This window comes from Coregonus clupeaformis, chromosome 31 (genome assembly GCF_020615455.1).
Source record: "Coregonus clupeaformis isolate EN_2021a chromosome 31, ASM2061545v1, whole genome shotgun sequence".
Taxonomy (NCBI): domain Eukaryota; kingdom Metazoa; phylum Chordata; class Actinopteri; order Salmoniformes; family Salmonidae; genus Coregonus; species Coregonus clupeaformis.
In genome coordinates, this window is record NC_059222.1 from 19503305 (window position 1) to 19527254 (window position 23950).

The window sequence follows — 23950 nt, forward strand, 5'->3', positions numbered from 1 at the left end:
AGCCATGAAAACCACAGCATGGTTTTAGTGTGTTAAATCATGGAGCAAAGATGATAAAACCATGATAAAGATAAGAGAAAGTAGAAAACCTACCTTCAACATGGTTGTCTTCTGCAAGCGGACGGACGGGCGGAAGGAGAGAGAGGAAAAGGAAGACATTTGTTAAGCAGCATGCAGACTGGTACAGGGCCGTTGCATGTCGTAACCATGCAAGGCATCACACATCACATGCAAAGTGCCCCACGTTGTACTGTATTGAAAACCCCTGCAGAGGGAAGGTCTCGGTGCTGCAAAGGCCTAATATCTCTTATCGGTTGAACACAACTGGCTGTGTTTCAATGCAGCTGAGGACTTCTACTCTGTTACATTTCTGTTCAGCTATCTTCTGTTCAACTATCTGTTTTGGGGTTTTAGAAAAGCTCTATAAAAATCAAATGTATTATTGTTAATATGACATTCAATTATACTTTCAGTCTTTGTCATATGCCTACCTGGGATACAGGACACGGCTTTATTTGTAAAAACTATAAGCTTGTTTAGATCTTGAGTGGATTACTATGCCCCCTCTGGATAGCATTATGATTGCTTTGTTGTTAGCTTGTCTGCTAGCTTGTTGTTAGCTTGTCTGAGAGCTTGGCTGCTAGCTTGTTTTCTAGCTTGTTGTTAGCTTGTCTGCTAGTTTGTTATTAGCTTGTCTCTTAGCTTGTTAGCTTGGCTGCTAGCTTGGCTGCTAGCTTGTTGTTAGCTTGTCTCTTAGCTTGTCTAGCTTTTCTGTTAGCTTGTCTGCCAAATACCAACTGTGCATGTACTCTTTCAATCCCATGTACTAGCCTGTCTGCTGCAACAAATGATTGGTTATAGGAGTACATTCAACTGGGAGAAAACAAAGTGAGTTAGCAAATGCATTGGTGAAAGCTAGAAAAGGATATAAAATAAGGTGTGAAGTGGTGTAGACCAAGTAAAATAGGTTTTGAATAGGGCACATGCAGTGTTCAGTAAAAGTGAAAGGGGGAGTTATGGTGCGGTGTCTGTCAGAAGATGTATATGTATGTATGTATGTATGTATGTATGTATATATGTACAGTACCAGTCAAAAGTTTGGACACACCTACTCATTCAAGGGTTTTTCTTTATTTGTACTATTTTCTACACTGTAGAATAATAGTGAAGGCATCAAAACTATGAAATAACACATATGGAATCATGTAGTAACCATAAAAGTGTTTTATATTTGAGATTCTTCAAAGTAGCCACCCGTTGCCTTGATTACAGCTTTGCACACTCTTCGCATTCTCTCAACCAGCATCATAAGGTAGTCACCTGGAATGCATTTCAATTAACAGGTGTGCCTTGTTAAAAGTTAATTTGTGGAATTTCATTCCATCTTAATGCGTTTCAGCCAATCAGTTGTGTTGTGACAAGGTAGGGGTGGTATACAGAAGATAGCCCTATTTGGTAAAAGACCAAATCCATATTATGTTAAGAACAGCTCAAATAAGCTAAGAGAAACGACAGTCCATCATTACTTTAAGACATGAAGGTCAGTCAATACGGAAAATTTCAAGAACTTTGAAAGTTTCTTCAAGTGCAGTCACAAAAACCATCAAGCGCTATGATGAAACTGGCTCTCATGAGGACCGCCACAGGAAAGGAAGACCCATAGTTACCTCTGCTGCAGAGGATATGTTCATTAGAGTTAGAAATTGCAGCCCAAATAAATGCTTCACAGAGATCAAGTAACAGACACATCTCAACATCAACTGTTCAGAGGAGGCTGCGTGAATCAGGCCTTCATGGTCGAATTGCTGCAAAGAAACCACTACTAAAGGACACCAATAATAAGAAGAGACTTGCTTGGGCCAAGAAACGCGAGCAATGGACATTAGACTGGTGGAAATCTGTCCTTTGGTCTGATGAGTCCAAATTTGAGATTTTTGGTTCCAACCGCTGTGTCTTTGTGAGACAGAGTAGGTGAATAGATGATCTCCGCATGTGTGGTTCCCACCGTGAAGCATGGAGGAGGTGGTGTGATTGTGTGGAGGTGCTTTGCTGGTGACACTGTCAGTGATTTATTTAGAATTCAAGGTACACTTAACCAGCATGGCTACCACAACATTCTGCAGCGATACGCCATCCCATCTGGTGTGCGCTTAGTGGGACTATCATTTGTTTTTCAACAGGACAATGACCCAACACACCTCCAGGCTGTGTAAGGGCTATTTTACCAATAAGGAGAGTGATGAAGTGCTGCATCAGATGACCTGGCCTCCACAATCACCCCACCTCAACCCAGTTCAGATGGTTTGGGATGAGTTGGACCGCAGAGTGAAGGAAAAGCAGCCAACAAGTGCTCAGCATATGTGGGAACTCCTTCAAGACTGTTGGAAAGGCATTCCAGGTGAAGCTGGTTGAGCGAATGCCAAGAGTGTGCAAAGCTGTCATCAAGGCAAAGGGTGGCTACTTTAAAGAATCTCAAATCTAATTTGTTTAACACTTTTTTGGTTACTACATGATGCCACATGTTATTTCATAGTTTTGACGTCTTCACTATTATTCTACAATGTAGAAAATTGTAAAAAATAAAGAAAAACCCTTGAATGAGTGTGTCCAAACTTTTGACTGGTACTGTGTATATACACACACATATATATACACACACACATATATATATTATATATATATTGGAATATCAATATTTAATTATTAACATTTTCTACATTTATTTTAAGCATGAACTGAAAATGGGCAAATGCAATAATACATTTTTGCCACGTGAAATAATTGGATATGATGAGGACTGCCTATTTCTGGACCTTCATAAAAGGGCAGAGAGAGGGTTGAGTCGCATCAGGTCTGGGCCCATTTCCACAAAGCATCTCAGAGTAAGAGTGCTGATCTAGGATCAGTTTAGCCTTTTAGATCATAATGAACACAATTTTATGGACAGATCCCAGATCAGCACTCATAAATAATTAGTATTGAGCAGAGATTAAGTGCTAAAAAGGGAAATTACCTCACAGTCAAAGTGAAATTTGTGACATGGTGATAAGGAATATAAAGTAAAATTAATGTGAGGTCCATCAACACTATCAGAGACTGACAAAGTTGTCATGTCTGTTGCCAAAATGATGGCAAAGTAGGTGCCCAGCAGGTCATGCCGTTGCCTCTAGTGGGGAACATTAGATTTGGAGAAAGTATGTGTTACAATAAAGCATGCAATAAACATTGAAATGATGAGAGAATGTAAAGGCCTCCTAAAACAGAACAACACATAGGTCAGTCAACATTTCTTATCAACAGTTAGTTATATAAGTATTATAAGTGTTAAATTAGTAAATAATTCAAACTGCTGCCTGTTACAGATAACAGACGTACAATTCAATTCAGAAGGTTAACTGTAGAAATATCAATACATGAACTTTACATAAGTGAACACTGGTTGGTTTTTACAACTAGTTAAGTACATTTGCATTACATCTGTAATATGTTTTAATCTAATTTATCAATTTAAAGGAGAAGTCATGAGTCATGAGAATGCAAACTTTTAAGATTAGATAAATAATGGCATGCACTCTGATTCTATAGCTTTAGATGTACAATATATAAGTGAATATAAGTTATGTGATAACTATAGAATGAGTCCTTTCTTCGTCTGAAAATACCATATCATCATGTAGGTATACCTACACATTGGACGTTGGGCCACACAGCCTAGCTCCTAGCTCCCATCAGATGAAACAAGTATCCTACCTCTCCTCAATGGTTTCAGGCCCCGATTCAAGCGGTTTATTGACCAAGAAACTTACCAGCACATCAGCTCCCCTTCCAAATCAGACACCATGCACCACAACCAACCAATAAAAGTGTGAGAGCAGCAGCAGTTTGTGAACAAAATAGGATGCAAGTACTGTAATAATGAGGACTTTGTTATGGTAATAAGAGGAAATGTTAGAAATGTTTGTAATTTCTTCAAGTGTGCTGTAGGCTACATATACAGTACATATCTGTCTGCGTTGTTGGAATGGGTATATAAGGAAATATTGGGCACTTTGTTCATAGCTGCAGGAAGTAGGCGTGCTAAGGGTGCTGCAGCACCCCCTGAAAAATCAGAAGATATTTTTTCATAAAAGTAGTGCTCTGGGCCCTTACTAGTCCTGTATTAGCGGACCGGTATATCCGTCTGTAGCGTGGACAAATAATTCACGAACACCCCCCCCACCCCCCCCGCCAATCAGCTAAAAAAATCACAAACTACTTCCCGCGGCTATGACTTTGTTCACAAGAGGATAGCTTGATGATGAGAAGCACGCCTCCTATTCAAAAAGCATTCTGGGGTGGCAACAAGCTTTGAGCTGGCATGGTGATGTGACAACAGTAGCGATGAGAGGAGAAAAGTAAGAAAGCAGAGGCTGATATACCTATACCTCAAATAACATCTCTTAGTTATCATGCCACAGGAACACAAAAGCATTTCAAACATTTCACCGGGGTGAGTGTGTTCTCCGGATTGTGACTGTATTTTGACAAGCATAATGTTGATATTTTTAACTATGAATTTGTCATTTTAATAAAATGGGTTTTTGATGCACAATCTGTCCAATAATTTTATCACCGTTTTATTATTTTGTTTCTAGTGTTTCCCTTCCTCTTATATTAGTCATTTTAAAACAAAATGGAATTTTCCAAATAAGAATATCACATCCAATGGAATCTGCTTTACCGTAATTTAAGCTTGAAAGAATGAATGTTGTTTCTTTCATCCAGCTGTGTAATTCTATACACTCTGTTCAAAATCTATATATCCATCAAAAAATAGAAAAGCATGGTCAACGAAAGGGGACAAATCTCTATGGCAACCTATGACAATGTCGAAGAAGAACATCCAAGACGTAAAAGCCAAGACAGATAACCTTAATTCAGAATTCTACACAGAATGACTTGACTGAAGCCAACAGTAGTTCAAACCATGTTTCTACACTACCCAGCTATGTACGTTCAAACCATATTGAACTGAAATTGAACTTAAAATTCTCAATTCATTCATGTTGTTTTATTTCCTGACCTAAACTGTTGCACATTCATTGCCTTTATATTCCATGTTAACTATAGGATCTGAATGCGCCACATGAAGACACATCTGTAGTGTTTACCCTAGTACCTTTCATCTTACAACCGCTCCTCAAACTAGGGTTCATGACAGATATCACCATGACACACAATAGGACACTACCCTTCCCAAATCTACCCAGACTATTATCGTATTGATATATATATATATAAGTGTGTTCCTTTAGTGTAGTACCTTTCTAACAGCGATTCAACTAGGGTTCATGTTCATGTTATGACAGATACAATTTACACCAACCCCCCACCCGTCCATCACACACAGACACACAACACACACACAAACACACACACCACTCTCTCCCTTCCCAAATCTCCCCAGCTGATTGATAATCCTGGCAGAAGAATAAACCTGCCTAATCCTCTTGATGAAGCAGCGATCCCAATGCCATTGTGCTGCTAATACCACTCAACAATACAATGCACTTCACTCCACTTAGCTCCACTCCCATGCAGAAAACACTATATACATATTGGTATATAACACAGTGCCATGAGAGCCCATGATTATAGTCAAATCGCCAGCTTGTACACAGCTAGTACACATACAGTACATATATCCGAAAACCGAGCATAACATTGCCTCTCCAGTTATAGGCATACTACTCAATTCATCTGCATACAAATATTACTCTTATTTAGCCTGTACACATACAGTCCATTTCCACACTCAGCCTGCATTCAAGACCATCTGTATTCAATCAGTAGCAATGTGGAAATTGGTTAGAAGCCATTGCTATTTTCCTCTAACCAGCTGCCATACAGTCAACACATACAGATTTAACATTGAACCTCCCACCTTAACCAAATCAGTGGAGAAATCCACCTCCCATATACAAACACATACAGATTTAACATTGAACCTTCCCCTCTCACATTGCTGTCTCTCTCCTCTCACTGTGGCCTTAAAACAGCGAAGTCTGACTCTGATTAGCATAGAAGTGACAAGGGCAGTGGAGAAAAGATGCCAAGATAGCAGTCACCCACAGTTCACTAACAGAGGCCATGTCTGCATCCCTATTCCCCACATACTGCCCTACTTTTGATCAGAGCCCTCTGGAAATAGGGTGTCATTTGGGACACAACCCCTAACTGACGTACTGTACTGTACTGTAACATCAGAGAGAGCAACAAAAGACTGATACAAAAGACTGATACAACACACTTCCCACTGGGCACAGACGTCCGTTCAACATCTAGTTTTGATTTACTTTTGGTTGAGTTGTCAACTAACGTGAATGCAAGGTGAAATCAACAAAACATTTCACCATGTCATTGGATTTAGGTTAAAAGAGAGTGTGTGTGTTGGAGGGGAAAGGTATGACATTTGTTTTCACATTGTGAAACATGTGTCCCACTCATTGTACTGCAGACTGAGTTACTATGAAGGACTGAGTTACTCAGATCATACTGGAGCATCAAACTACTTCATTCACCAACTGTCAAATAGAATCAGTTTGAGTTACTATCATCAAAATCCTTAGCTCTGTGAATGTCCCTCTGGATTTCTGTGTAGTCTACATACCTTGTGTCCTAATCTTTGGAGATTATTAAAAGCTAAGCATTGGTACTTTTTATGACCAAATAAAGGGTGTAGTCCTGGCAACTCCTAACTTTGAACACCACTTAGGCCAATTCAAAAGAGTGCTTCTCGCTACACTTTATCACATTGGGATAGTCAATTTTATTTAGTCAATTGAGGATAGCCAATTCCATAACATGGGAAGTGTCAATACAAGAAACCCTACAAGATACCCTAACACACGCACGACTAGCAACTTGATGCACACCACTTCATCCCCAACGCACATTTCTCTCTACACATAAACGGCACCCTTCTTTTTGGATTGTGGGCCATATTTGTATGCTCCAGAGGTTATGGCCATGGGGGAGGTCCTAAATATACCTGTACTGTATGTAGGTGCTGCTCTGTAACGTTTGCCAGTGTTGGAAATGCTCAAGGGGAGTCTGGCCAGAGCCTGGTAGACCACACCTGTGCCAGCTAAGTTATTTTGGCAGGAATACCTGCTTAGACCTATTGTTTTTATTTTATATTAGTTCAGTGTTTCGTTTGTTTGTTTTGTCAGTTTGGTTTGCCAACCTACATTTTCGAGCTCCTATCAGTGGCGTGTATTCATGGATGCCAAGGCAAGCCAGGCTTCCCCAAATATTTCACCAATAAAAATAATTATAAAATAATCTATCTTTCGTCTCTCTCCGTGTTTTCATAATGTTTGCCAATTTGCAAGTGGCTGAATCTCATCTGAGAAATCATGCAAACGAGGGAAACAGCGCCCCCCTGTCTCAGTATGTGTAGCCCATGTATCTGATGCTGTCTGGACCAAAATAGTATATAACATGTTGCCGCCATAGCATTTGATTGATTGATGCCAGCAAGCATTTGGCCTCCCTTGATTAAAAAATTACAAATAATTAGCCAATCAGCGTTGAGCTGAGCTCAACTGTGGGTTGACCTGGTGCAGCAAAACGTCCCCCAAGGGATGCCAGTTTGGATTTGGCTTCACACCAATCAAATCAATTCCTAAGCAAAACGTCATTTTCAGAAAAACGTGTCTGTTTCTGGTCTGCTTGTGTTGATGTCCTGCAGTAGCTAGCTTGCTAAATCGTCCCTTTCCTAAGATATGGATGGAGATGGGGATTAAGACTTATGAACTTGACTTAATTCTCTGTACAGGCCAATGATTATGAAGGCGATTCTGATCTAACCATAAATTAATATGTTGTGCCACTGGCCTGAGACAATTGAAGTTCAATATGTAGCCTAGATAACTTAGTTGGTTCATTCTTGCCCATGCGAGGAAGTTAGGCTAGCAAGCATTTTAGCTAGGTAGCCTATGACAACAAAAACTAAAAGTATACTATATGACAGAGCCATAAACCGTTCAACTAGTCTACAACTAGGGTGAGTCAACATTTTTTTGTTTTACTTGCGCACGCGCACACACACACACACGATATTTAGCTGTATTAATTGGACCAAATTGTTTTTGGTATCTTTAAGTTTGTTTTCAGTGTATTAAACTAAGCATATAAATAGCTTTATTGATTTAATGATGTTTAAATGTTTAAATTGAAATGGTGCTGGAATAGCAGAGGCAGTGCTCCTGTTGTCTTTGTGCTGACTCTGTGGTTCTAAATCAGTAGTTTTTTTGTAAACTGTTGAAAACATTAACTTGCTTGATGATGCTGCAGGTGATATAACTGTTTGTTGCATGCAATATTTGCTTTGTGGATTTCACGAGACAGATGTTGCTCTCCGGATATGTGATGAAACAAACTAATGTGTAGTTGAATTTATTCTGCCACTGTGTATGTTGTCTTTTTGTTGTCACAGTCTTATTATATATCACGGTGGCATATGAACTAATGAGTTATAGAGCAAACAACACAATTATCACAACATAGGTTGTAATATGGCTTTTTTACTGGCTTGGCTTCCTCAGTGATTTGGGGTGGCAGGTATCCTAGTGGTTAAGAGTGTTTGTTCAGTAACTTAAAGGTTGCTGGTTCGAATCCCCGAGCCAACTAGGTAAAAAATCTGCTGTTACAGTGAGGGAAAAAAGTATTTGATCCCCTGCTTATTTTGTACGTTTGCCCACTGACAAAGAAATGATCAGTCTATAATTTTAATGGTAGGTTTATTTGAACATTGAGAGACAGAATAACAACAACAAAAAATCCAGAAAAACGCATGTCAAAAATGTTATAAATTGATTTGCATTTTAATGAGGGAAATAAGTATTTGACCCCCTCTCAATCAGAAAGATTTCTGGCTCCCAGGTGTCTTTTATACAGGTAACGAGCTGAGATTAGGAGCACACTCTTATACAGTTTGTTACCTGTATAAAAGACACCTGTCCACAGAAGCAATCAATCAATCAGATTCCAAACTCTCCACCATGGCCAAGACCAAAGAGCTCTCCAAGGATGTCAGGAACAAGATTGTAGACCTACACAAGGCTGGAATGGGCTACAAGACCATCGCCAAGCAGCTTGGTGAGAAGGTGACAAAAGTAGGTGCGATTATTCGCAAATGGAAGAAACAAAAGAACTGTCAATCTCCCTCGGCCTGGGGCTCCATGCAAGATCTCACCTCGTGGAGTTGCAATGATCATGAGAACGGTGAGGAATCAGCCCAGAACTACACGGGAGGATCTTGTCAATGATCTCAAGGCAGCTGGGACCATAGTCACCAAGAAAACAATTGGTAACACACTACGCCGTGAAGGACTGAAATCCTGGAGCGCCCGCAAGCACCCCCTGCTCAAGAAAGCACATATACACGCCCGTCTGAAGTTTGCCAATTAACATCTGAATGATTCAGAGGAGAACTGGGTGAAAGTGTTGTGGTCAGATGAGACCAAAATAGAGCTCTTTGGCATCAACTCAACTCGCCGTGTTTGGAGGAGGAGGAATGCTGCCTATGATCCCAAGAACACCATCCCCACCTTCAAACATGGAGGTGGAAACATTACCTTTGGGGGTGTTTTTCTGCTAAGGGGACAGGACAACTTCACCGCAACAAAGGGACGATGGACGGGCCATGTACCGTCAAATCTTGGGTGAGAACCTCCTTCCCTCAGCCAGGGCATTGAAAATGGGTCGTGGATGGGTATTCCAGCATGACAATGACCCAAAACACACGGCCAAGGCAACAAAGGAGTGGCTCAAGAATCACATTAAGGTCCTGGAGTGGCCTAGCCAGTCTCCAGACCTTAATCCCATAGAAAATCTGTGGAGGGAGCTGAAGGTTTGAGTTGCCAAACATCAGCCTCGAAACCGTAATGACTTGGAGAAGATCTGCAAAGAGGAGTGGGACAAAATCCCTCCTGAGATGTGTGCAAACCTGGTGGCCAACTACAAGAAACGTCTGACCTCTGTGATTGCCAACAAGGGTTTTGCCACCAAGTACTATGTCATGTTTTGCAGAGGGGTCAAATACTTATTTCCCTCATTAAAATGCAAATCAATTTATAACATTTTTGACATGTGTTTTTCTGGATTTTTTTGTTGTTATTCTTTCTCTCACTGTTCACATAAACCTACCATTAAAATGATAGACTGATAATTTCTTTGTCAGTGGGCAAACGTACAAAATCAGCAGGGGATCAAATACTTTTTTCCCTCACTGTATGCCCTTGAACAAGCGGAGCGGCAGGTAGTTTAGTGGTTAAGAGCATTGTGCCAGTAACCGAAAGGTCGCTGGTTCTAATCCCTGAGCCGACTAGGTGAATGATCTGTCGATGTGCCCTTGAGCAAGGCACTTAACCCTAATTGCTTCTGTAAGTCGCTCTGGATAAGAGCGTCTACTAAAATGACTAAAATGAACAACGCTCTAGATAAGTGTGTCTGCTAAATAAATAAAAATAATTGACCTAGGCTCCTGTAATAACACCTGCTTATTTAATTACAACATTTCCTCCAGCTGCATCATGCCCTGAGACATGTTGCCCCTTTTACACAACTAGCATAGTGCGCTATAAAGACAATTCTCTACAATGTGGAAATAACAGAGCTTTCAAATTCAGTGCCGCGGCTGCTGCCTGTGCCTATCATAATGACATGAAGTAAATGGGTATCATTTGAGAAATCATTTCTGCTCCATGCTGAGAATGAAGCAGGTTAATTTGCTGTGTAATACACCAGTCACAATGATTAAGAAATCAATTGGCCCACTTTCTCCCGGAGCACTTTCAAAGATTAACTTTGTTTTTCAACACCATCGTTTTAACTGAGGAAATTACTCTTAAACTCTTAAAGGTAGACTATGAACTTGTTATAATCAAATGTATGTGTGTGTACTGCATAGATGTAATAGATTGTATTATATAAATACATCTGACAAACATTCTCATCGAGGATTGTTTAAAAATTGTATTTCAAATAGACATAGCTCTTTTTGACTGATTAAATTGAGGGGGTGGATCAGCTTTACTATTCCAGATATATTGTGGCTTCTATCAATGTAATTGTCAGCATTATGCAGACAATTACATTGATAGAAGCCACAATGTATCTGGAATACTAAAGCTGATCTACCCCATATACGTTACGTTACAGCCTTATTCTAAAATGAATTAAATAAAAAAATGGTACTCATCAATCTACACACAATGCCCCATAATGACAAAGCGAAAACAGGTTTTTAGATTTTTTTTGCAAATTTATTTTGCAAATGTATTAAAGCTTATTTACATAAGTATTCAGACCCTTTGCTTAAAGACTCAAAATTGAGCTCAAGGGCATCCTGTTTCCATTGATCATCCTTGAGATTTTTTCAACTTGATTGGAGTCCACCTGTGGTAAATTCAATTGATTGGACATGATTTGGAAAGGCACACACCTGTCTATATAAGGTCCTACAGTTGACAGTGCATGTCAGATAAAAAAAAAACAAGCCATGAGGTCGAAGGAATTGTCAGTTGAGCTCCAATACCTTTTTTTTGCTTTGTCATTATGGGGTATTGTGTGTAGAGTGATGAGGAGAATTTTTATTTTTTTATTTCATTAATTTTCGAATAAGGCTGTAACGTAACAAAATGTGGAAAAGTCAAGGGGTCTGAATACTTTCCGAATGCAAAGCTGTCATCAAGGCAAAGGGTGGCTATTTGATTTGTTTAACACATTTTTGGTTACTACATGATTCCATATGTGTTATTTAATAGTTTTGATGTCTTCAATATTATTCTACATATAAAAAATAGTAAAAATAAAGAAAATCCCTTGAATGAGTAGGTGTGTCCAAACTTTTGACTGGTACTGTATATACAGTATATATTGTAATATATTTCCCTTCTTTATTAGACAAAACATACAGTATATATTTTATTATATTTCCCTCCTTTATTATTTTCCCCTAACCCTACCTCACCTCCCTTAATTGGAGTAAACTAATGGACAACAATACTTAGGTTTCTACATCCAGCTTATACATACTATATACATGAGACATATTTACTGAAATGATAAAACAATAGTGCTGCTTCTTAACCAAACTAGTAACATGTGTTGGTTGATATTTACAGTGTACTCTTACAAAAAATGGTTATATGGGGTTCTATATAGAAAAAAAATTTCTAAGAGTGTACATTAAAGCTTTAGTACATTCTGGGTCTATATATTATTTATATAGCTAGCAGTCATCTTGTCCATTTTAGCTCTAGGTTTTTATATAATGCAGGCTATAATACATTGTACATCTCTACTGCAATGAATTCTTCCACCCACATATTAATTATTCGGCCTACGCCCCACTACCTTCTAGCTACCAACTTTTCTGCTCAACACACAAAGTAGCAGAAAACCTGAAACAAACCACAGATGCATCAAGGGAGAAAATTAGAAGTGGCTTAGCAGTCTCAAAGGTCAATGCCACCCATTCTACTGATTCAGAGAGAGTGAACGGATCAATGTGTTGTTAAATTACAATTTAGGCCAAATCAAGAGTAATGAGAGTGTGTGGCTCATCGCTGAGCTGTGCAGTCTGTTCTGATCTCCACACACACACACACACACACACGCACACGCACACACACACACACACACACACACACACACACACACAAGACCAGAGGAGGGTTATAGTGGCATCTCTTACAGCCATCACCTTATTCCTCATTAGTGGTGAGAGCAAAAGAGGGGATATGGATGGGGGGGAAAGGGGGGGTTGGGGAGGTGGAGAAAGTGAGTGAGAGAGAGAGGAAGAGACAAAGAGAGAGAGAGAAAACGAATGCAAGAGCAGTTAGTGAGACAGAGAGAGTGAGAAAAAGAGAGAGAGGTAATGGAGGGAAAAAGAGAAAAGGAAAGTATGAGAGAGAGGGAGAGAGAGAGAGAGAGAGAGAGAGAGAGAGAGAGAGAGAGAGAGAGAGAGAGAGAGAGAGAGAGAGAGAGAGAGAGAGAGAGTGCAAGAGCGAGAGAAAAAGAGAGAGAAGAAATAGATGGGGCCAAGTGACCAGCCACTCTTGATGGAAATCGATAAGACCCGCAGCCAGCTGCAGCTGGAAGCTCGAGGCACGGTGCAGGGTTGCAGGGTTACATGCCAAATGGCACCCTATCCCAACCCCTATACAGTGAACAATATGGGATTTGGTTAAAAGTAGCGCACTATGTATGGAATAGGTTGCCATTTGGAACACACCAGTTTTTGCACTTACCAGCTTAGTCTGCTGGAACTTTAATGCATTCAGACCAAGCACAATCTGGGCTTTATGTAGCCTATCATTAACCCATGTGTCATCCCTCTATTGATCTGATGCTGAGCTAGCATGGCTAGATAGCAATCAGACCAGTGCATTGAAATCTAAGCTAGCATGGCTATGTAACAAGTGATCTAGTGGGGAGAGGGTTTACTGTGGCTATCCAGTAGCCTATTTCTCTGTTGTACATTTGTTACATTGCAAAATGTCGATGTGATTTTATGGCATCCCTCTGGCTGCAACAAGAGATGGAAAGGCTTTACATATAGGCCCATGGGACATTATTGGTCTCTAAAAAACACACTATAAAGCAATGTGAAACTGAAAAACCTCAGTGGAAACAGCAACAGCAGTTCTGCCAATGCAAGAATGTCCAACAACCGCAATATACCTTTCCTGCTGACAGTAGGAAGTATGATACTCCCTATTGAATACCACCAGTACGTACAGTACCAGTCAAAAGTTTGGACACACCTACTCATTCAAGGGTTTTTCTTTATTTTTACTATTTTTTTCATTGTAGAATAATAGTGAAGACATCAAAACTATGAAATAACACATATGGAATCATGTAGTAAGCAAAAAAGTGTTAAACAAATAAAAATATATTTTACATTTGAGATTCTTCAAATAGCCACCCTTTGCCTTGATGACAGCTTTGCACACTCTTGGCATTCTCTCAACTAGCTTCATGAGGTAGTCTCCTGGTACTGTATGTAGCCTTCAAACTTGCTTGGGTAAGACTCTATGCACTGCTAAAGAAGATATGCCAGTATAGCCTCTCAATCCCCATTCCCAATAAACTGTGATTATATACTGTATAGTGCACTGCTAGCTATGCCAGTATCTGGATTTTAATCCGCAATACACTGTGCTACTTTAATACAGTTCATACGTGGACAATGAGAGCACATCCGCCTGTCCGGCTTTTTCCACAAAGACTTCCTTTACTCCTTTATCTGCTATGGTCCAGACAGAGGGGCTAGTGGGAAGAAACAGATGCACAGAAGAACTCTCTATTCTTTGACATCTTGTGGGTCGTCCGACCGCCTGCCTGATCCAATGGGATAATCATAAACAGACTAGTTTACAGTTCTAAAAACCTTAATCCGAGGGATTGACAATATCTGCGATAGTATTACAGATGTGGAGTTAAATCTTGCTTTTTGGCATGCCATAGATAATAGTCTAAACAGTGATGTGATGTTGCCTTGTTGCAATGGTATTAAGGAGACAATACAAGATAGAGTATCGTACATTTGGCTATTTCAGCACATTTCAAAGATATCATAAAACACAAGCTATAAATAATTTGCAGCATGCTGCTCATGAAATTAGAGCAACTGGCTTTTCTCTTTTTAAACAACTCAGCCTAATTCACGCAATATCATCTTACTTTGTAAGGTTCTTCATAATAGTCTTGTAATTCCACTAGCAGAAATATAGCCCTAGGGGTACAGTCATTATTGCAATATGCAAGGAGAAATTACCACATGTCAGTTGGACGCCAAGACAAGAAAAAGGGAATTTCATCATGGGTACAGTGTAAATTATCCTTGCACGTGCTGTAAAAATGACAGACCCAGTTTGAGTCCCACCATTCCCTCTTCCTCCTTCATTCTAACTACTGATTGTTTTTATAGTGGGCCTGCTGCGTCTACTCTTTCACTGCACACACTACTCCAACACTCGGTCATACAGAGTGGCTTCCAACCAGCAGCATTAAAGAGCAACGTATTTTTCTGAAACCCAAGAGAGACTACACACACACACACACACACACACACACACACACACACACACACACACACACACAGCCCGGGATCTAAGGATCTAGCCTTCCTCCTCCTCTTTGTGGAGGATCTCTTTCCTCAGTCTCTCATTATGTGGAGTTTAATGCAATCAGATTCAGATTGCTAAGTGTTACATGGAGATATAATTACACACGGCTAACAGAGCAAAATGAGTCAACTTTATTAAACATATGGCTACAAACTGAATAATTATTTGAACGCTTGTTCGTAGGTGTAGAATACTTTTTGATATTGACACAGAAAGTCATGCTTTAAAATGGTGATTTGCTGCTACAGCTATCCATGCGGTCTCTCTCTTTCTCTCTCTGACAGTCAAGTGCAGTTGTATTTAATAAAACAAGGCAAAAAAATCCCTCTAATCTTTTGAATCCAATATCCTGTAGTGTGTGGGATGGATATATATCTCCCTGAGAGAGAGGGAGAATGAAAGAGAGTATGACGAGAGACAAGAGAGAGAGAAAGAAAGAGATGGGGGGAAAGAGACAGAGAAAGAGAGAGAGAGTAGTGGTAGTGTTTAAGTGGAGGGAACAGCAGGAAGCAGCTTCCAGACAGACTGAATGACACTTTCAGATCCACAGGGACACCAGACAGACTGACACACTATCTATCTGCTTCTGCAGCCTCACAGTGGAGCACAGGCATAATGATTGGATAGGCATTGACTCTTAGGGTACATTCATAATTTGGACTTGAAATCCGACACTCAACTTTAATCATGTTAATTTTAATATGTTGCTTTAAAGTACACTCAGTGGTACATTTAGTGCTGGGTCGGACCCCCCTTTGCCTCCAGAACAGCCTGACTTCTTTGGGGAATTCTACAAGGTATCGCAAACATTCCACAGGGATGTTGGTCCATGCTGACGCGATGGCATCACGCAGTTGCTGCAGATTGAACGGTGGTATATTCATGCTGCGAACAACCAGTTCCATCTCATCCGAAATATGCTCTTTTGGGTTGAAGTATGGGGACGGCGCAGGCAACTCAAGTAAACTGAACTTGCGGTCATGTTCCAGGCAATGTTTTTCCACTCCTCAATTTTCCAGTGTTGTTGATTGCGTGCCCACTGGAGCTGCTTCTTCTTGTTTTTAGCTGATAGGAGTGGAACCCGGTGTGGTCGTCTGCTGCAATAGCCCATCCGTGACAAGGATCGACGAGTTGTGTGTTCCGAGATGCCGTTCGGCACACCACTGTTGTACTGCGTGGTTATTTGTCTGTTTGTGGCCCGCATGTTAGCTTGCATGATTCTTGCCAGTCTCCTTCGACCTCTCTCATCAACAAGCTGTTTTCACCCCCAGGACTGCTGCTGACTGGATGTTTTTTGTTTGTTGCACCATTCTCGGTAAACCCTAAACACTGTCATGCTTGAAAAGCCCAGGAGGCCAAGCGTTCCTGTGATACTGGATCTGGCGCGCCTGGCACCGATGATCATTCCACGATTAAAGTCACTTATGTCACTCGTTTTGCCCATTCTAACGTTCAATCGAACAGTAACTGAAAGCCTCAATGCCTGTCTGCCTGCTTTAAATAGCAAGCCGTGGTCATGTGACTCACTGTCTGTAGGAGCGAGCCATCTCCATGTAGCATCCAAGAAAAGTGATGTATCATACAGTGAATTGAATAGCTACAATACAATTCAAATACAAATACAAATACTAGACAGAGCTCTCCTCATTTAAAATGGGTAGTACGCATAGTCGCACACAGACAAAGCATCCCAAATGGCACCCTATTCCCTATATAGTGCACTACTGTTAACCAGAGCCCTATTATCCCTGGTAAAACGTAGTGCGCTATAAAGGGAGTAGGGTGCTATTAGGGATGCAGGAAAACAATACAGTAGTGGGATGTTGTTTGATGTTTTGTTGTCCTACTTTCATCCGGCCTGTTTAATGATTTGCAAATGTACGATGACAAACACATTGATTCTATTTCATTATGATGGAATATGGAGTTGTGTAGTCCAAGGATACATCCCAAATGGCACCCTATTCCCTTTATAGTGCACTACCCATGGGCCTTGGTCAAAAGTGGTGCGCTATAAAGACAATAATAGCATGCCATTTAGGACGCAACACTAGTGCATCCATGTGATTTCTCTAATGAACAATGAAAGGGCTAAATCTGAGAACTTATCGTTCGGGCAGGATACAGACCAGTGCATTTAAATAATTGTTCCGCCGACCAACCAAACAAAAGAGATTTGTGAGTGTGTGTGTGTGTGTATTTCTGTGACGCAGTTTAGCCAAATCCTGTAATCCTTTCATCTGATCAAAGTAATAGCAAAGCTTTTAAATTATTTAACAGAAAGGTACAAATTTAGGATTTCTAAATACTAGCCAATTGTGGAGACCATGTCTTTTTCTGTAATGTCAACATACAAGGAAACGATCTCCAGTGTCTTCTTGTTAGAAGCATGAAGCACAGTAGAAGGCAGACTTCACTGCTAGATCAGTATTCCATTAGCCTGGAATTCAAACTGATCCATTTGATATTGTGACATAGTGCTGTGGGTTCAATCCCCCTTTCCGCCTGTCACTTTCTCTCCTGTATCCCTCTCCTTTATCTCCCCATTTCATATTCTGATTTATATTATCTCTGTCATTTCAAAACTTTAATATACCCTAAAACGTTTCTATTTACAGTGAAACAATGGTGTAACGGAGATTATCAGTTTGGGGTGCAGGTAGCTTAGCGGTAGGTAGCTTAGTGGTTAAGAGCGTTGTGCCAGTAACCGAAAGGTCGCTGGTTCTAATCTCCGAGCTGACTAGGTGAAAAATATGTTGGTGTGCCCTTGAGCAAGGCACTTAACCCTAATTGCTCTGGATAAGAGCGTCTGCTCAAATTTAAATTCAGGCAAAAGTTCCCTTTCCCACAGCTCTATTTGTTAATGAAATTGATATAAAGCCACATTATGTAATACATTTTGAGAACATACGGCCCTTTGGACATAAATGGGATCCCAAAAAATCACCATCATATTACGGCTTAACTTGGATTGGATGCTTTGATGATAGCTAGCAGCGTAATGAACGAGAACAGCCTCTGTGTGGCCAAGAATAATTTGGCACAGACAGTCTATTCTAACTTCCCTCCCTCCCTTTCACTCTCCTTTCAAGCCCCGACTGGATTTAATCCATCTATGCACTATATTCAAGAGGTGCTTCCCTCTTTGGGACAAAAGCATTTGTCAAAATGTAAATCTGTCGCAAAAAAAATCAGTTCACAGAGCACCTTGGGAACCACTATTTGCTAACAGCTCTCTTAAGCTAACGGTACCATCTGTTTAGCTAACAGTACCATCTGTTTAGCTAACAGTACCATCTCACGTTTAGCTAACAGTACCATCTCACGTTTAGCTAACAGTACCATCTCACATTTAGCTAACAGTACCATCTCACGTTTAGCTAACAGTACCATCTCTCGTTTAGCTAACAGTACCATCTCACATTTAGCTAACAGAACCATCTCATGTTTAGCTAACAGTACCATCTGTTTAGCTAACAGTACCATCTCACGTTTAGCTAACAGTACCATCTCACATTTAGCTAACAGTACCATCTCACGTTTAGCTAACAGTACCATCTCACGTTTAGCTAACAGTACCATCAGTGAAGACATCTAACCTGCTGTGAATATTAAAACAGGCTTTTACTGTGATTGCTTGTTGACTGTTGAGAGGAGTGGAGAGAGAGAGAGAGAGAGAGAGAGAGAGAGAGAGAGAGAGAGAGAGAGAGAGAGAGAGAGAGAGAGAGAGAGAGAGAGAGAGACAGAGAGACAGAGAGAGAGAGAGAGAGAGAGAGAGAGAGAGAGAGAGAGAGAGAGAGAGAGAGAGAAGAAAGAAAGAAAGAAAGAAAGAAAGAAAGAAAGAAAGAAAGAAAGAAAGAAAGAAAGAAAGAAAGAAAGAAAGAAAGAAAGAAAGAAAGAAAGAAAGAAAGAAAGAAAGAAAGAAAGAAAGAAAGAAAGAAAGAAAGAAAGAGAGGGAGAGAGGGAGAGGCATGGTCTAGGTGTAGGATTTCACCCACTTCATCAGCACTACATTTAATATATGATTTCCTTTCTAAACAATTAATTGATATGAAATATGAAATGTTTACTGTGATGTAAATCTTTTGACTTAAATTATATACTTCCTCTATTTCCTTATAATGCATTGATGCGTACCCCCTTAAATGATAAAAGCATATCAGGAGAAGGTCTCCCTCGGGAAAGAGGTCTGGTTAAATAAAGGCTATATAAAATATATATACTGTATATGACAGTAATGTAGGAGGATAAATGTAAATTACGTTTACACACCTTTTTAATGTGTAGCATTTTCGCACTTATACTGTAGCTCTAAATGTCATGTTAGCATATACACTGTCTGCCACCATCACCATCTTGATAGTTGTTTGGCCTTTTTGACACCTTGTTTACCACATACATCTTTGTTAATTAGATTTATTTGTCTTGACAAGTTGTTGAAAGCCAACTACTTTTTTGCCAAAATCGCATGGACTAAATATAGTCCCAGACAGATCCTCCCATCGGGCGGCCCAGCGTCGTCCGGGTTTGGCCAGTGTAGGCCGTCATTGTAAATAAGAATTTGTTCTTAACTGACTTGCCTAGTTAAATAAAGGTAAAATAAAAAATAAAATAAAATACTCCACCCCCCCTCCTTCTTCCTTCTCTCACTCCTAAACCCAGCCCCACTTATTTTTCTGTTCCCCCTCTCCTCTCCTCCCTTTTCTTTATCCTCTCTCCCTCCTGTCTCCTCTCCCCTCTCCTTCTCTACTCTCCTAACCCCTTTACTGTCTCCAGCCACACATAGGTTGGACAGAATTGGGTTACGACATGGATAAGCTGCCGTGCTACTTCAGAAAGAAAGCCTAAACCACAGCATACTGTCTGCCAGAATGAATAACTGCAGAGGAAAGATTTCATTGTGGCACAACATGTTGCAGGCAACCTTAAAACAGATTGCATTATGCTACTATGACATTGCATTATGCTAAAATGACATGGCAAATTATCCGTATTTTCCCCTATGAAAGGTCAATGGTTTGTGCACGATCCCAAAAAGTCACGAAAGCTGTGTATTTTTTTCAGCCAGTCAGTATTATGGCTATGTGCTATCCTTGTGGATTTCAATATAATGAAGTACAGTATCTGCCTATAGCATATTCATCCTATCAATGAGGTAGCTAACCAAAATTATAAGTGTACCCGATCTTACGAAAACCTAGAGTTTATGGCCCCAAAGAGACAGCAAACCAAGATTTGGGTTGAGATTCAACCTTGCGGATCTTGCATCAATCTTGCTCCTCAATATCACCACCACCATCATCCACTCCATCATACTACCAGCGTCCATCCCACCATCACGATCAGGATAAGTTTAGATTGTGAATCATAAATCCCTCAGATCTACCAAATGTTGAAAGGAAGACAGCTGAGTCTGTGTGCAATTAAAAGCATGATTTTCCTTTGTTTTATATATATTTCCACACTATGATGTTGGAATAATACTGTGAAATTGTGAAAACTATGATAATGCCCTTTTAGTGTAAGAGCTGTTTGAAAAGACTGCCTGAAATTTCAGCCTGTTGTGGTGGAATGGAGTTTTGGCCTTCCATGGTGACATCACCAGGTGGTAGATTGGTTAATAGACCAATAGGAAATAGTGTTCCAAACCTCTCTGCCAATAACAGTTGGTTTTCAGTTTTCCCCTCTCACTCAGACCACTGCCAGACAGTCCTTACAAAATTCTTCCTTGAGAAATTGCTCTTTGCTAAGAAGCTATTTTTGTTTTCAATTAAAATGGTCAAATATAAACATTCAAAGTAAGGTACTTAGTTGTAACAAAGAAATTATTTGATATTGAGATGAAAACAGCTGCATTGGCCGGCCCTTTCAGATCGGCTGCCTGGTTGAGTTCCTTTAGTGATGTTAAAGGTCCAATGCAGCCATTTTTATCTCAATATAAAATAATTTCTGGGTAACAAGTAAGTTAACTTATAAAGCAATTTCTCAAGCAAGAATTTTGCTAGGACTGTCTGGGAGTGGTCTGAGTGGGAAGGGGAAAAAGGAAAATGAACTGTGCTATTGGTCTATTAACTAATTTACCCAACAAGATCTCCTGGTTTTACCAACTTGACTTCAGATTCGGACATTTATCCACGTTTCTCCAAACGTCAAATTTCGACAACCTTGCTTGACTCCTCCTTCTCAAAACCCATTGGAGGAGAACGTAAGAGGAGAGGGACCTCTGGCTTTCTCATCCAATGGATTTTGAGAAGGAGGCAAGAAGAGAGGAGAGAGGATGGGGGGAGTATGCAATTGAGATTCTCCCATATTCTATTTCTATGGTTTCGTACCTCTGACGGTCCATCATGACATTTGGATAGCTCAAGAAAGAATAGCTGGCTGGTGTCTCTTTTTTCGTACGCAGCACAGGGAGAAATGGAGAAAGGAAGACATGGTTCCTTTCAGGACAGAGGCAGCCATGATCTGTTCTCACTGTATTCTCACTCTGTCTTCCTCTCCCCTCACCAGGATTATTATTCTCCCGACATCTGACATGCAGAAGGCCGGGCACACATAGCACCACACATACCACACACAGCACAGCACCTCACTGTGTTCTGCACATGCATGAACTATGGAGCTGTTGCATAATACTGTAGTCAAGTCTAGTGAGGCAGTGTCTTTATACACCAAAGAATAGGGGGACACACACACACACACAATGATATGGAAAACACAGTGAGGTGTTAAGGTAACATGGATTGGTAGGTCAATTTAGTCATTCATCATCTGTCATTCAATGTGATCAAGACAAAGGAGATGATTGTGGACAACAGGAAAAGGAGGACCGAGCACGCCCCCATTCTCATCGACGGGGCTGTAGTGGAGCAGGTTGAGAGCTTCAAGTTCCTTGGTGTCCACATCACCAACAAAGTATCATGGTCCAAACACACCAAGACAGTCGTGAAGAGGGCACGACAAAGCCTATTCCCCTTCTGGCATGGGTCCTCAAATCCTCAAAATGTTCTACAGCTGCACCATCGAGAGCATCCTGACTGATTGCATCACCGCCTGGTATGGCAACTGCTAAGCCTCCGACTGCAAGGCACTACAGAAGGTAGTGTGTACGGCCCAGTACATCACTGGGGCCAAGCTTCCTGCCATCCAGGACCTCTATACCAGGCGGTGTCAGAGGAAGGCCCTAAAAATTGCCAAAGACTCCAGCCACCCTAGTCATAGACTGTTCTCTCTGCTACCACACGGCAAGCGGTACCGGAGTGCCAAGTCTAGGTCCAAGAGGCTTCTTAACAGCTTCTACCCCCAAGCCATAAGACTCCTGAACAGCTAATCAAATGGCTACCTGGACTATTTGCATTGTCCCCCCACCCCCACCCCCTTTTTTTACGCTGCTGTTACTCTCTATTTATTATCTATGCATAGACACTTTACCTCTACCTACATGTACACATTACCTCAATTACCTCGACTAACCTGTGCCCCCGCACATTGACTCTGTACCGGTATCCCCTATATACAGCCTCGTTACTGTTATTTTATTGTTGCTCTTTAATTATTTGTTCTTTTTCTATTTTTTCTTCATTCTTTTTTTTACTTATCTATTTTTTACTTCAGTTTATTTTAGTAAACACTTTCTTAACACTTATTTTTCTTAAAACTGAATTGTTGGTTAAGGGCTTCTAAGTAAGCATTTCACTGTTAGGTCTACACCTGTTGTATTCGGCACATGTAACAAATACAATTTGATTTGAGTTGATTTGATTTTGTATATATATATATATATATATATACACATATACTGTAGAATACACCGTCATGGGTGTATCAGCATAAACTATCTCCCAAGACCAATAGAGGAGTCTTCCAAAGTTGCGTCTGGGAGAAGGTTTCTATTTGGGTTCCCACCCTGTGACTGCTATTCCAGACATATTCTAAATGAGACCATGTTGGCTACTCTAGAGCTACATGCACAAGACAATCAAATGTACGAAATTGTCTATATCATAATGGGAGCATCAGCATAAACTGTTCCCCCGAACCAAAGGAGCCCCTAAGAGATGGTTCCTATTTGTATTTCCACCCTGTGAGAGACTGCTCTCGTCATGGGTAATATTCCTTTCAGGCTACATTCCTCCAGGAGTCAGTTTCATATTTCTGTTCAAGCCCACATAATAAGTACCACCAATGGAATACAGTGTCTGCTCTGAGAATAATTGAAGAGAGGAATATAACTAATGTGGCATGAAGTAGCAGGTGTCTCACTGCAGGGAATACAGAAATGAAGATAAGGTGTGGGCCCTGGGTCCCTATGGGCCCTGGTCAAAAGTAGTGCGCTATGTAGGGAATAGGGTACCATTTAGGTCATAACCTAGATATAATGTTGTATTTACTTCATAAACAAAGCCATTAACAATGCAACAAGGAAATGACAAACAATGATAGGGAATCGACAGAGCATGTCCAAACAGTAACACCTTCTCAAATGGGATCATTGAAACGATTCACATTTCCAACATCTGCCTTTAAATCACAGGAGAATATGGTCCAACATCTGCCTTTAAATCACAGGAGAATATGGTCCAACATCTGCCTTTAAATCACAGGAGAATATAGTCCAACATTGCACCAACATCTATAGGTAAAGATCCAGCTATAAGAGCACCTGAGCAATGTCAGAAGTCCACTATCTTCTCTGAAATGCTAACCTTGAAATCAAGCAAAATGTCACCAAGAAAAGGTTTCTGGTGTATTTCATATTTCATAAAAAA

At 40.4% G+C, this 23950-nt stretch overlaps 1 protein-coding gene across 12 annotated transcripts in view; it reads right to left on the reverse strand.

Annotated features, from left to right (window-relative positions):
* Positions 1 to 23950, reverse strand: part of LOC121547681 (neurexin-1a) — a 558882-nt gene that overhangs the window by 530247 nt on the left and 4685 nt on the right. For all 12 annotated transcript variants that reach the window (XM_041859073.2, XM_041859072.2, XM_041859069.2 and 9 more), the window contains exon 3: positions 94 to 111. In XM_041859073.2, the coding sequence (XP_041715007.2) occupies positions 94 to 111 (18 nt within the window). The remainder of the gene's footprint in view (positions 1 to 93; positions 112 to 23950) is intronic.